General features: G+C 40.7%; 1 protein-coding gene across 3 annotated transcripts in view; it reads left to right on the top strand.

Moving 5' to 3' along the window:
• Window positions 1–15,391, top strand: part of LOC126469993 (PTB domain-containing engulfment adapter protein 1-like) — a 155,408-nt gene that overhangs the window by 125,859 nt on the left and 14,158 nt on the right. For all 3 annotated transcript variants that reach the window (XM_050097445.1, XM_050097444.1, XM_050097446.1), the window contains exons 4-5: window positions 11,061–11,231; window positions 14,114–14,251. In XM_050097445.1, the coding sequence (XP_049953402.1) occupies window positions 11,061–11,231; window positions 14,114–14,251 (309 nt within the window). The remainder of the gene's footprint in view (window positions 1–11,060; window positions 11,232–14,113; window positions 14,252–15,391) is intronic.

Genomic DNA, 15,391 nt, shown 5'->3' with positions numbered 1-15,391 from the left:
AGGTAAAATTGAAATTCATGTCGCTATATATTAGTACCAAATTAAAGTGGCTTCGTGTACAGCCCAACCCCTAAACTTCATGCAGGAAGAGTGTGAGTATACTACATATTTCAATGAGCTTTATTTCAGTTCATATGACCCAAGGTAAGGCTGGAGCTTCCAGTATTTCTGGGCAGAAGCAGTGAACGTAATGGTAATTGATAAGGTTTCAAATCTGCGTTGTCAGAAGAGCTGTCATCTATTTGTCTGTTTAAAGCAGTAGATAAGGTTTTTAAAGTAAATTTTCCTCGAACAGGCATATCTAAAACTCGGGAAACCTCTGAAAAAATAAGAGGATAAGCTTGATGTTGACCTAGGTACCATAGGTCTGCAGTTGCTGTAAGGATAGTAACTATTCCGTAGAACCTCAAGCTGCCTGGAAGATTCGTCTAACTTAAGGCGTACGATGAACCTTAATAATTACGAAACCGAGACGCGACTAAGATACAGATGTAATCGGAAGGAGCCACATAAGTGCATCCTCGGTATAGTTCAGACAGCCGCTAGTGTACTTCAGGTTTGTTCACAGGCCGGCTGGGCGACAAAAGCTGGCAATTACAGTGAATGTTTTGTTTTAAATGTTTCGAATGTATATCATGCAACATAGTGAGTTCTTCAAACTTATTTGTAGGTAACGCAACTAACTTAGACACAATGGATGAAGCCACCTCTGATATTGACCTAATTAAATCGCAATCTCCGAACGACGAATTGAACTACATTTTTAATGAAGTGAAAACATCGCAAATAAACTGAAGCGTGTGTTCTTGTACAGAACTTTCATTCATTGGGAAACACGGGTAAATTGCAGCATCCACAGATGGGATTCTCTGTTTAGTGTATTGGCTCGCTGAATAAAGTTGTCTCGTGCAAAAACTTCAGCCACATTGCTTTCCTGTTCCCAAATGAGGAACACGTAGTTCACCGAAACACAAGTTGAAATTGGCTACGATGGAGTAGGCTGTAGTCGTGAAGACCCGTAAATGCGTTCTTTCGTAAAGGAGGCAAGTTTCACGAGAAATGGCTAAAAGCGAAAGTTGACTTCGAAAGATACAGGAAGGGGAGGTAGTTTACAATCGCGGTTAGTGCAGGAATGGAAATACTCCTGTATAGATGCTACCACGTCAAGATAGGGAAGTGTGTTCATAGCAAATAGCTCTAAATTGAGTCACAGAAAAAGAGAAATCTCGTCCTTCTTAGATTTCAGAGAAAGAAGCTAGACGGAGTCTTCTTAGCACAGTTTAAAACACCTTTGCTTCAGTCTGCGAAGTGTAAATACTGCTGTGGTTCTGAAACGGAATGAGTGCACAGTTGCCGCCTCATAGGTGAAACATAACCACATAGGCGTTGCACGATTCCCTTGCGACAACAAACCCCGATATTATAAAGCATCGACCACATAACTGGTGAATCAGTCTTAAGAATAGTAACATCCAATAAATGTAAATCGCCTTCGAATCCAACTTCGAATAAATGAGTCGTATTGTGGAGTGACAATATGTACTGTTTAGTTGGCACTCTCGTCCTCGGTGTCGAGGATGCTAGAGGACAAATAGGGACTTTCAAGTAATGGAAATTTGAAATAATTTTGGTGATTTCAGCAAGAATATTTTGAAGTTAGGACGAGGCAGATTCCCCAGTTTCTCTGTACAGTAAGAGAAACACCACAGTGGACGGCTTGACATGCATTCCAAGTACATAATGGCTCCTCTGAATACACACTAGTATAAAGCATAAGAAACTCACTACTAAACATTCTGCGGTTAACAAGGTACGAATTGGACTAAAGTTCGCGATCAGCTCGTGAACAGGATATGATGTCGATCGGTCATTATCTGCCATGTAGCGTCATGCGGATGCTGTGTCGATCGTCATGGGACCAGCACACATTTACCAGCTATAGACCTTACAGTTGCTTCTCATTAGAGTAGCTCCTCAATTGCCATCACGAGGCTGAGTGCACACCGTCCAATCCTACCAAAGAAAAATCCCTGGCACTCCCGCGAATTGAAAACTAGTCCCTTCCATGAGTTAGACGCGCTGACTAATAGATTACGGAGCTGGATCATTTACGAATTGTAGTCACTAATTTTATAATGTCGGTTACGCCCGTAGACACCCCTAATATCTTAGCACAGCCACCATCGGGCAGTTCTACAAATAGTCTAAACACTTGTCGGCGCTGGGATGGCAGCTGACAGTACTGGGTAGGTTGTTTTGGTCTTAAAGAGTTAGACGACATTCACTTAGAGAACACTGTTTACCTACCAGTCAGCAAGGACTGCAGCGTTGAGCATTCGTTAAAATTGAAGTTAAGTTCCCCAGACTAGAGTTAGTCACTAGCCCTCCAGTTACATCCCCAGTGTATTTTAATAGTTAATGTTAATTTCCAGAATACTTCAAACGGCCATATTTCATCGGACAATAGTCCAGAGCCCTAACAGGCTGAAACTTGATGCAGGCTAAAACTGTGCCGCACAGAGATTAGAACTCCTGACCTTTACCTTTTGCAGGCAACTGCTCTATCGACTAAGCTAGTCTAGCTTAGATAGCTCAGTCGGTAGAGCACTTGCCCACGAAAGGTAAAGATCTCCAGTTCGAATCTCGGTTCGGCACACAGTTCAAATTTGCCAGCAAGTTTCATATTAGCGCACACTCGACTGCAGGGTGAAAATTTCACTACGAGAACTTTCAACGTGAAAGTAGATAAAGTAATAGCCGGAAGCACCCTAGCTTAAATACTAAACACTGCTGACTCTACAGCTGTCGCCTGATATATCGTCAATTTTAGCAGATGACACGCGCTCGGCCGATCGCGTTCTCGAGTTTATTAGTGCCAGTGAAATGACGTCAGTCATTTGAAGCTTTTTTTTGGGGACAACCAACCCCTTTCTGTAGTGGATTTTTAAGCCTTCCTTCTGCTTTTAGTTTCTCCAATTTTTTGAGTTTCGTTTCCCTTTGCTGCTGGTTTCCATTTTCGGTTTTTTACTGTTTCCTAAGTCACGGACCGGGCGCTAATGACCATAGCAGTTTTGCGCCCTAAAACCAAAACAAAAAAAACTGCTGACTCTGAAAACTGAAACACCAGGAAGAACAGAAAATAACTAAACTTTACTTCGTTTATAGTAAAGTCGTTAAAGGATATTTTTAGATTTGAAGGTATATAGGGTGAGCCGGGATGATATTTGGATAGGTCATTCCATACTGCTTTAACTGTGTTAAATTAGTGTAGGCGTGCCAGATTCTCGGCTATCTATGACCAGATGTTTTCATGTGAGATGGAAGTCGAACTTGCTGGTCAGGGCAACAGTCGAATACACTCTGTATCGAGGTAGCTCAGGACGGCTTGGGAAATGTGCAGGCTTGGGTATATTGTTGAAACATACAATAGATCCCTAGAGGACAGGAATCATCCTGTTCTAAACACGCTGGAAATTACAGCTATGTGAACCAGAGGTAATTGTTGGGCACAAAATGCAGTCCCCCCCACCCCACCTCCAAGCCGGATGATGGACCTGTAAGGTGAGTAATGCAATCGGGCAACGCTCGTTCTCTTCGGAGCGTGTACAAATGCGAAGTCACTCGCGATCCTGTACGCAAAACAGGTGGTGTAAAAGACAGAACAACTCTGTTGTGTACAATGTTGTCGTTGAGCGCCTCGTTATTGGCGTGCATCTCTGCTGCCGCATCAGGTGAAGCCCCAACAATGGTCACCACGATAGTCCAAAAATCATTGGGCTGTCTTGTTGTAAAAACCTCATTTCCTAACTCGAGGTACCCGACGTGGCTTAAGATCTTGCACGACTTGGCAGAACAAACATCTCCCCTCCGGCGCCAGGCGCGTGGGGCCTGGAATATCGTACATAGCACAATGCAATAGATCATAGTCGCATGTCACTCGTGATACTCCGACCAACACGACCAGCAAAAGTGCAGAACGATAAGCCTCAGCCTCTGTAGGCCATTATCCCACTGATATGCGTTTGACAATGCTAGTGGGTTTATTACATGAAGCAAAAAATATCCTCTGAATGGTCAACAGTGGATTTCTGGCTGAGAAACCTGCAGCGTAACTTTCCTGTGATGTGTATGTTGAACGTACATGGCGTTCCTGATGCGCGCAGTTGCATGGAGAAGCTAAATAAATAACGTAACAGAGGTTGTAGTAAACTAGTAAACTTCATGTCAGACGTCTGTCTGCCGCTTTAATAGTTAGTCTGGCCAGCGGTGTAAGTGGAATTAACATGTGAGATGTGCGAAATTTCATGGAGCACCATCTTTCCAATAAAAAGAAATGCCTTGGGCCTTCCCAGTTCACCTCGATGAATGGGAGGTTATAATCTTATGAAGAAACTTTGCACGATCAATCTTCCTTCTCAAGTAACATTCTCGCTTAACGTTTGACTCCTGTCATGCATATCTTCACAATTTTTTTTACTACTACTCGCACATCCCGTAATGGTAAAACTTGCTGCTCTTGCCGTCTTTCGATATTATTCTCAGAATTTCCCCACTTCGCTTTCGTAGTTATCCATCAACTCTAGAATCTTCGCTACCTCGAACTGGCGTCCTTTCTTGGCCATCCACGTGTACACCGCAAATAAACATGAATAGTTTGGTTACATCTGTTGTCAACGAATTACCCAGCGCGCCGCGTTAGCAGGCATTAAGGTGCGCTGTCGCGGTGACCTTATAAATTAAGGCAGATCAGAATTATGAAAGTGGAAGAATTTTCGTCGCAAAATACTGAGCTCACGCCTTCAGGTAAACTTTTCACTTTCAAGCAGTCCAAAAAAAAAAAGGGGTAACGTAGTCCGGATGAGACTCAAAATTTGGCGGTCTTAATGGTATTTGGTGTGAGCTTCGCCAATACTGGGTGTCAAGATTCCATTTTATTCCATTCCTGCAATCATTAATAAGAAATTGCCCTAAGACTGAAATAAAGTAGATAAAATTACACACACTATCAAAGAAAACAGGAAGAACGTAGTGGCAACCACGTCTGCGGAGACATGGCAGTGAATACGTTTGATGTAACTTTCAGCGTAATCTAAAAGCTGTAAATCGTCTTAAGTTGCCCTTAACTGGTAACATAGTCTTCCAAACTTATAGATAAAAATAATATTGTGCATTCTGCCGTAAAACTACAATACTGCTGTTCTTATTTAACTGTTTCTCTACGAAGAACCACCAGAAGAGCCACTTAACATCTTAAAATTTGATAGAATGGCGTTCATCTGGCAGAATAGTTTTCGCTATGTGCATAATACTACATGGCACTTAAGTTCCAAAATTGAAGATGCTATGCTGAGAACACCACACAATGCTGCTCAGGCACTAAAGAACCTATTGTGTGAAGGAAAAAATTTAATTTGGTGCTTAGTTTGTGGCCACTGAATTGTGCGTCAGAGATGGAGTAAAATGTCTTTCCCTAGCAGCTTATCACTTCCTGGTAGAAGTTAACGTGGGAGGTGGCGCTATATTAGTGCATACAACTTCTTAGCCGAGGAGTCGGGGTTATAGAACTGTTCAGAGCTCCAGCTAACACCACTTACGTACTTACAGGAAAGAACGGAAAAACAGCTGATCGCTCATTCTGTCAACCCGTTTGCTGTCCGTAGTAGGCGAAATAAGTATCACTTTTCGTAAGTTACACAACTAGGGTATATTCTCAGCTCCCATTCACTATTTCGTTCACTGTATCTAGGCATTTGTAGACGGAGCATTTGTTTCTACCAATGATTTGAAGCTAGGCGACACTTCAAAATATTCTAGTGAAGTGCCCACAGAAACTGAAGCATAATGTGCGTGGTCACACTAGATATTTCGAACTAATCTTTCTGTTGTACAACATGGAAAAATTTTGAATGTGGTTCCCTTGTTTCACTGCCTGCTTGAAAGGAAATAGTGGCGTCAAGAGCAGTATAAAGCATAAATACACTACCTCAGAAAAGTTTTCGTGGAAAATCAGCGTTCTTCTCTCCCTGAAATCTGAGCTAAAGCAATTAATCTATTAGAGAAGCTCATGACCTGAAGCCATCTCAGTGTATCTAAGCGTCCTCCATATAATTCTTCTGGGATACCTAATTGGCGTACTTCGCGATGATGCCTCGTACGAGTTACTCTTTCATACCTAATGTATTGTAGATCCCTCGAATAAAGTGCCTAGTAGTCGGAATAAACGACAGGTCACACCAATCTACAAGAAGAGTGGCAGAAGTCATTCGCATGACCACCGTTCAGTATCATTCACATCCATTTGTTGTAGAATATTAAAACATATCCTGAGCTCAAACGCAATGAGGCATTTCGGACAGGACCCCACGCCAAACAGCATGGATACCGAAAAAATCAGTAGTAAAGTCGTATGACACCCAACTTTCTTTTTATTCTCACATGACATCCGGAAAGCCATGGATCAATGCCATCAGGAAGCTAGTGTTTCTCGATTTCCGAAAAGCGTTCGACGCAGTACCACATCTACACTAATGATCCAATGTACGTTGGTGGAGTGAAGATAAATTTGTCTGGATTGAGAATTTTTCGTAGGGAAGACACAGCATGTTAGCCTGGACGCAGAAGTAACTTTGGCTGTGTCCCCAGGTAAGGGTTTAGGGACCCTTCGTGTCAGTGCCGTTTCTATCATTAGGCAAGACTAGGCGGCCGCCTAGGGCCGACAAAATTTTAATGACGCCAAGGGGTGGAAATACTAATTTCAAATCAAATAGCCAACAAACTGAGCAAAGGAGGAAAAACGGACTATAGGAAAATTGACACCAAATTGTTTTCAGAAAACTAAGGAATAATTTGATCGGTTTTTGCTTACTTCGACGAAACTACACACATTGCATCTACCCACCTCAAACCTATAGCAGCCGCTACTGAGTACGAAACGGAAATCAGAGCCACTACCTTAAGACAACCACTAATTCCCTCACCGGAATTCGAATTTGGACGCGTCTCAGGCGAGTGATAAGAAGACAATCGCTTAGGCCATTGCTAGTAATAAAAACTGTAAAACTCGATAAAAATGCAGTTATTTAATCGCAACAAACTGGATGCTGAGAAGATCAGGGCTATTCTTAATTATAAAAATATTTGAAACAGGATCGAAGTAAGGGTATCCAGATGACCTAGTCTGATGCTTCCCAGTGTTTCCATTCAATACAGTATAATTTACGAATTCTTCATTCGTACCAGAGAAGTCCCACAATTTGTCCATATCCCTGCAATCAAATAAAATAGGTAATTGATGACAAATTTGGATGCACTGGTATTCAGTTGGTCTAGTTTAAAATGCTCACCACCTTGATTTCAATTATTTCGAGAGATTTCAAAACTGAGAACAAAAGATAAGAAATGAAGGATATTTGTTGTCGGTTTTAAGGCAATTGCGGGCAAAACATGGAAACAGAAGACTCTCCAGACGAGGACGGCAGGTCGCTTTCATTTAATTATTAAAAATATAATAGATGGGCATTGATGTGCCGTTGGATGGTGGTGAACGAGGGGGAGACACGTGGTAATAAAAAGGGGGCGTCATATTTGTCAGTAGGTGGCAAAACACGTAGCTATGTCCCTGTTCTTGTTAATGTTGTATATTAATAACCTCAGACTTTCCGCAGATGAAGTCACCTATAATACTGTAATGTCTGAAATCTTAAATGGTGATGTCTGAAGCTTTCTCCAAAATGGTGCAAAGATCTGAAACTGGTTTAATGTTCAAAACGTAGAATTGTGCACGTCACAAAGAGAAAGTATTTGACGACAGTATGAGTCGGTTGGAATCAAATGGTTCAAACGGCTGTAAGCACTATGGGACCTAAAAACCTTCCTAACCTAAGTACATCACACACATCCATGCCAGAGGCAGGATTCGAACCTACGACCGTAGCAGCAGCAGCAGCAGCAGCGCGGTTCCGGGCTGAAGCGCCTGGAATCAGTAAATTCGTACAAATACCTGGTTGCAGATCTATATAGAGATGCGGAATGAAATGGTCAGTCTGTCTTACGTAAATCAGGGGATACTTAGGTTTATCACTAGAATAACAGGGAAATGCAGTCACTCTACAAAGGAGATCGCTTGTCACCCGTGCGACCCAACCTAAAATATTGCTTAAGTGTGTGGGACCCGTTCCAAGGAAGACTAAGGGGCACTTACACGTATGCTGAAGAAACTGAACTGGCAGACACCAAAATATACTCAAACTATCCCAAGAAAGCTTTCTTGCCGGGTGACAAGAACTGCTTCTCCAAGAGTGTTCTAAAACCCCTCGCACAATTAGGGACAAAATCAAATTACACGCGCACAAATGCATTTAAAGTCATTCTTTCCGCGCTCTATGCGTGAATGGAAAAGTAGAAAGAAAGCCCTAATAACCAGTACAATGCGTCGTAGCCTCTGCCATGCACTTAAGCGGATTGCGGGGTACAGATGTATATAGGCTAACATTAGCAACCAATGTGACAATGTTCGTGCAACACCGAAACCTTCAAAGCGATGTATTGTTTTTACTAGAGAAAATAAATTTCATCTTCCCTGCTTCCTACAGTCGGCAATACGCAGGCGCAGCACTGCTGTTCTATAGGAAATTGGTATGTTTTTTTTTTTAAATTTCGCCGGTCGCTATGAGCAGCAATATATATCATGGTGACATACGTGGCTGAAGTGGCAGTGCATACAAATGTTTCGTTTAGTCTCTCCCCTGTACTATGTGAACAATAACGTTAAAATATTAAAATGGTTTAAAATGTGGGCAATGTTGTTCAGAGCTAATGTTGGCAAAAAGCTCTGTAGTTATACTCTAGGAAGAATGTAAGGAAATATGGAATAGGGCATTTTTTTTTTTTTTTCCGCCAACTGCTTTTGGCGACTTAAAGCTGTCTAGCACTTAACAGAGGAGTTCTGAACTTCTTCCATCCAGAAACGTCAGATTTCGTGTAGTCCTCAGTAAAGCAGGTCAGTTTCACTTCAATTTCAGGTTAACAGCTGTATTTTGAGTATAGGCCCAAGCTGAAAGAGCTATGCGTCAGAACATGGTATTGACCTGTAGTCGTTAACCTTGTAAAAACAGTACTCGAAAGACAGGCTGCCAGTGGCACCAACGTATCAAGAAGTTCGCGCCAAAACAAAAGGCAAAGCGCGTAGCTGCTAGCAAGCGTAACGAAGACAAGCGGGCAGTCGGACTAGGCGCCTAATGGAACTGTCAGTGAAAGTCGTCCTCATTGCGTGCGGAATGGGCGGTGGGAAAGCGTGCACGCATTTAACAAAGACAGCTGCAGTTTCCATACCGTTCCCCAGGAATAATCAGTTTTTGCCTCAGTAAGAAAGATCACTTACATGGGTGGTGCGCGTCTGCATCAGGTTAATAAAAAGTGCATTTGGGAATACCTGAATGAACTTAATATGCATTTGTGCTAACACGCTTTTAGTAAAACGAACTGCTATGAGGGAGTAGTGTCCAAAATGTTTCTCTGAAGGTTACTGTCACGCGAAATGAAATTCGTGCTTGCGTAAGGCAAAACCTTCGTAGGGTAATGTCACACAACTAAAATCGTAACGCGCATAGGCCTCCGTAACGGAGGGCAAGATGGGCACTACCCCACTCCCACCACCCTCCCCTCTAGAATCTAGAGTTTTTAATAATTACAGAATCTACTTATAACAGGTATACATTGGGTATCTAAAAATGATCTAGGATAAGAGGTTTCTCGACACAAGTAAATTTAGTTATCTGGCCATGATAAGTCTTGAAACAAATTGATTACATAAAACTGTAAATCTATTGCACACACCCTCCCCTTCCCCTGACAAATTTTTGAGGGTGCTCATAAAGATCACATATTTGAACACTAGTGGTTCTAAAAGTTGTTCTGAGAGAGATGGTAAACATTCAGGCATGATAAGGAATGATCATTCACAGCAAAAACAGCAGCAAACACGGGCTCTATAAGCATGTCAAGAGTTATCAGCACTTTATGCAAGAGATGGAAAAGTGCTCACAGCTCTTACGGTATGCAGTTCAGAACCCCTGTTTACATACTTTTCGTCCATGCTAACACATCTCAAAACATGGAAAATCAAGGAGCTTGCAGTGAGAGAGATTTGACAGGGTGGTGGTGGTGGTAGTGGTAATTTGAATTCTTTGCTTCGAATGGTAGTTGCCGTCACGTTCCTGAATATTGACCCTTCTACGACATCCTGTATAAAAAGTGACTCGGCCATTTGTGCAGAACATACAAAAGAGAAACATGAATTGTAAAACGCCGTTCTTATAGGGTTCGAATTAGGGCTGTTCAGGAAAGTATGGCATAAATTTCCATTTAATTTTAGGTAGTGAAAAACTCATTTCAAGACAAAGGAATTTACCCTGTTTCGTGAAATCTAGAGTGAAAGCCGACAAAAGAATAAAATGGTAAATCCGTCGTTCTTTCACTGAATTATCAACGTGTTTCCGAGATCGGACTAATCACAGCTAAGTATCTTCCAAGGCCTCAGGCTCACAGCTGTCATACAGGAAATACTTAAGATTAAGACACTCTGGCACAACTTCTCATGGTTACGCTAGCACAAGAAACTTTGCAGTTTTTTCATAAAACTGTCAGAGCAAGCTGCCCCGCACACCACCGCCGGACAGCAAGAAATTGAAAAACCTGCTGCAGTTCTTTTTGATGTATTCGTTGGGCACACGAAGCACATAAAATGATCAGGGTTACTGTTATTAAATCGAGGATTTTGTTTCAAATGCTTAAACTTGGAGCAAGAAGTAATAGTCCATAAATACATGTAATGATTTACTTTTCTATTTAATGTTCAAATAACCTTAAGTCTTAATACTGTCCCTCAAATATCCATTGTTGCTACTCATTGGTAGGTGGCAGGTTACCTGCCAATATAATTTGGCTTCAGAAAAACTTTTGTTATAAAGTAACTGGTTTATTGCGTAATAGTTGTCAACATTGTTAATATAGATTTAAAATGGTTTTTGTTAGTGTAACACCAAATTAATTTTATTTTTCAGTTCTTGGGAAATACAGAGGTAGATCAGCCCAAGGGCATTACTGTAGTGAAAGAGAGCATACGGAAGCTGAAATTTTGCCAGCAGCTTAGGAAAGCTGAAGGCAACAAAACTCCTAAAGTTGAACTGACTATCAGCATTGATGGTGTAGCCATACAGACACCAAAAACTAAGGTAATAAGTAGAAACTATTGTTGGATAGCTAAAGGAAGACTCACATATTAGTAGTAGTATACATTGATCTAAAATATTTAAAGATTAAAAAAATCTCGGTTGTGTACACATTTTACACGTGAAAAATATAATTGATTCCATATTTTTAGAGGAATTATGATACGGAACAGGAAAGAAATGTTGAATTTAGCAGCGGGACTATGTACCGGTACGTAAGTTGTTTCTGAAGTCTTCAGCCAGATGTCTTTCCTTGTTTCTGTGCAGAAGTTAGTGGTCCTGAGAATGTTAGCGCTAACAATATCATTTTTTGCTTTCAGAGGTGCTGCTTGATTTTACAGTGTAGATCTGGTCATGGCTTCTAGCTGACAGTGTAAGATTACTGAAAAATCTGCTTCAGTTTCTCAAACATTGCTCAACACGAAAGTTGACCGATACTTTTTCACCTTAGGTAGACAGAATTGCTGGCCAGTAAACGTAAACCTCCTTAAACGCAAATGGTTAACTTGCGCGGAAATCGGAGTAATTTTATGCCAAATTCTGGGGCTAGGTTCTTATTCACATACTAAATTTAAAATAATAGTTTAAAATTTTCACCAAAATAACCATTATCTTCCTGAAACGCATTTTAGTGCAAAATTTGTACAATCAAAAAATTAACACGGAAACACACAATGCACGAAAATCATTTTCATAAACTCTTCATGCTAAATAGCTTCTAGAGCATCTACATCGGAGGAATTTGATCGTGCTACAATCGGTTTCGTTTCCGTGACGGATTTCCTTGCGTGTAAATCCTAGAGATCTGAAATGTTCTCGCTAGGCGCTTGCATTAAATTGTCACTATTTGACATATTTGTCAGTTGCGTAAATACTCTTTGCCAGTCAATAATAAAACTGGTTACATTTAAAGGAAAGTTAAAATTCTCTCTAAACTACTTCTCCTTACTCTTCAGGATCTCGTTAAAGTTTTCACCGCAGAATCGCTCAGTCTGAAGGACTCGGCTATTTTGTTAGTTCTCATTATTCTAACAGGCTGAACATCCTTGTCTACTTCTTGCTTATTATTCTCACTGAAAATTATCAAATCTTCGTTACTTAAATTCTCGGAATGAGCGTTTATGAAGTCGCGCACACATCTTCACCAGTTAAGTCTGCCATATCTCTAGTTGTAACGGTGATCACTTAATCCTTCGGTCTTGATGCAGCATCGAGCCACAGCTCCCTCCATATACTACCGCCATATTTCCGACTGATATCGGACCATGCGTGTCTCATAACGCCAGCGGCCATCTTTCATATTAAATGTCACCAGAAAATCGTGATGGCGAGTTAGTCACTCTAATCTTCCTTTTGAGATTCTATAAATTATTTGCAAATAGTTCTCTCTACATTCAATGAGTACTACCTGGTTCATGGGTTGCAGGCTAGATTCAGTGTTCGGCGGCAGAAACAGAACTTACGTGTTTTCGCTGGAGTCAGTAATAGAAAGTTGGTGGGAACATCAAGGATAACATAATAAAGGAGAAAAATTAAAGATTTTTCCTTAGAGGTGTTGAAACCCCCCCTTAGTTCATCAAAGGAAGTAACTAAAATTCATCAAACATTTATTTAATCTCCAGTGACTTCCCAGCTGCCTCTTCTGACAACTAGGTAGTGTCCTAAGACTCAAAGTACTGCATCATAAGATTTTAGTTCACAATCCCACATTTGCTCTGGAAAGAATGGTCATCAGAAACTGGCAGCCTTAAATCATGAGTGTTTGTTCTTAAACAGAAATAAATGCACTAATAGGCATTAGTTTCGTAAACAAGCTCGTCTCATTAAGGTCCAAAACCTGTTTCGCAGTACAGCCTCTGTCATTTGCTTTAAACTTCTTTTCAAATTACTCAGTCATCTACTGCAGCTGCCTCTCTGTTCCGATGTTACGAAAGCCAAACTGATGCTGCAAGTGACCAAACTGATCTGAGCTGGCAGAGGAAGGTGCTGAATTGCCCTCTTACTTCTTTAAACATATGTACAAGGTATTACCTTTAGCCTGAATAGCAGCTCCATCGAAGGTATGCACTGTAGGTTCTAGTGCCCTGTCCATTGGCTTAGCATATATCTATTCTTTCAATCACATTTGCGGGAGATAAGATCACACTTCCGTTAGTTGATGACTGAGCAGTTTTAGAATAGGTTCCACATTGTCATGGATAGTCCTCACAGTGGATTCAGTAAGCACCGAAGCAGGCTGAATATCTAGTGATCCAAAACTTGTAAGCTCATTTCTACTGAACAAGACCTACGCAGACACTTCTTTCCCTCAGCACACACCATTCCTATTAGCTGACACTTTACACAACATGTTAACTGCTCCACTAGCCTTAAGGGACATGTCGACACGAGAGGTTTTGTATGGAGAAGCACTGAAGCATTACTGCTTCCATGTTCTGTTAATAACTGGTAGCATTTGACTTAGAACCAAAATGGCATGGGACACATCAGTCAAGTGTTTGGGTGGAGATTTGTCCGCTTTAATTTTCTGTATGGTAGATACAGGCCATCTGTCCTTAGTGTCATTTAATGAAGTCTTCGTCATGGTGTGTTCTTCCGTGAAGTTTTTATTACTAATAACTAATGTTGAAAATCAAAAGGAATAGAGGGTCATACAGTTTTTTTTTTTACATATTATAGTATAAAGTGTAATACATACTAATCATGATCTTTGAACTGTAGATCACAATAACACTCTGCAGAAGATTTAAATCAAATATTAGGTGTTAATTGTTGCATAATGAATGAATCTAATAACTTAGTAATTGTTGTGATTTGGTTGCTAACATAAGTTCCTACTGATCTGTAAAACTGATGGTTTCATCATTCTAAATTTTATTTTTAAGGTAATAATGCATCAGTATCCTCTCCATCGCATATCATATTGTGCAGATGATAAAGGAGAGAAAAAGTTCTTCAGTTTCATAGCCAAAGAAGCAGATTCTGAAACGCATAACTGCTTTGTGTTTGTCAGTGACAAACTGGTAAGTTTGCTGTAAAACCATTTTCTACGCATAAACTTCTTTAAAATAACACAAATCATAGTAATAATGGAATGTTAGATGACGTTAGTGTACATGCTAAATCATGGTTGGAGGGAAGGCAATTAAGAAAATGATTGTTGGGGTAGAGGGAGGGAATCGAATGAAGTATTGGCCATTAATACAGTAACCTACTTTTCAGTTGTACAGTGGGTACAAAGTGGACATCTTACAATTCTAGCAGATTTCAAGTTAGAAATCTCTCGCCTTTCTTGAATGCTTTTTAAACTGTACTTATTAGTACTTGATCATTCTCTAAGGGATCAATCATGTTGTTCAGTCTTGAATTCAAAAAGGCTATTTTTACGTAAGTGTTATACTTGCTGATACCTTACAGTTTAAAGATCAAACAAAAGCACAGAAAATAGACACACAAAATGTCACAAAGGTTGATACTGACACATTTCTTCATACTAATGTTGTGAAGAGACAATATAACAATAGTTGACAGTTCAGATTGTAAAGTGTTCCAGGAAAGAGCAGTTAAGACATAGGATGGTGTCCTAAAAACCATGAGCATTCTTTTTACCATAACCTCAAGTTATTTAACAAAAATACTTAGTGGGCCATATGTTACAGGATGTTGGATTCTATTTTTGCTGTGCTGTACCTTTTATATATTTAGTTTTCAGTGGTCTCCCGTGACATTAAACTGGCTCTGGCTACAGTTAAATCCCCGGGCTGTAGTCCACTATGTCTGTCAGCTTAATGTTTCAAAGTATACAATCCCTTCCATAAATGTAGTTTCCCAGTATCCCACCAATAATTCATAACTAGCCATTGTCTAAACTTCATATAATGTTCTTAAACACCTGAGTTCCTTGAAACTTCCTCGCAGATTAAAACTGTGTGCCCGACTGAGACTCTAACTCGGGACCTTTGCCTTTCGTGAGCAAGTTTGGAAGGTAGGAGACAAGGTACTGGCAGAAGTAAAGCTGTGAGTACGGGGCGTGAGTCATGCTTCGGTAGCTCAGTTGGTAGAGCACTTGCCCGCGAAAGGAAAAGGTCCCGAGTTCACGTCTCGGTCGGGCAGTTTTAATCTGCCAGGAAGCTTCATATCAGCGCACACTCCGCTGCAGAGTG

Source organism: Schistocerca serialis, chromosome 3 (assembly GCF_023864345.2).
Source record: "Schistocerca serialis cubense isolate TAMUIC-IGC-003099 chromosome 3, iqSchSeri2.2, whole genome shotgun sequence".
NCBI classification, from domain to species: domain Eukaryota; kingdom Metazoa; phylum Arthropoda; class Insecta; order Orthoptera; family Acrididae; genus Schistocerca; species Schistocerca serialis.
This window is presented reverse-complemented; position numbering and strand designations above follow the sequence as displayed.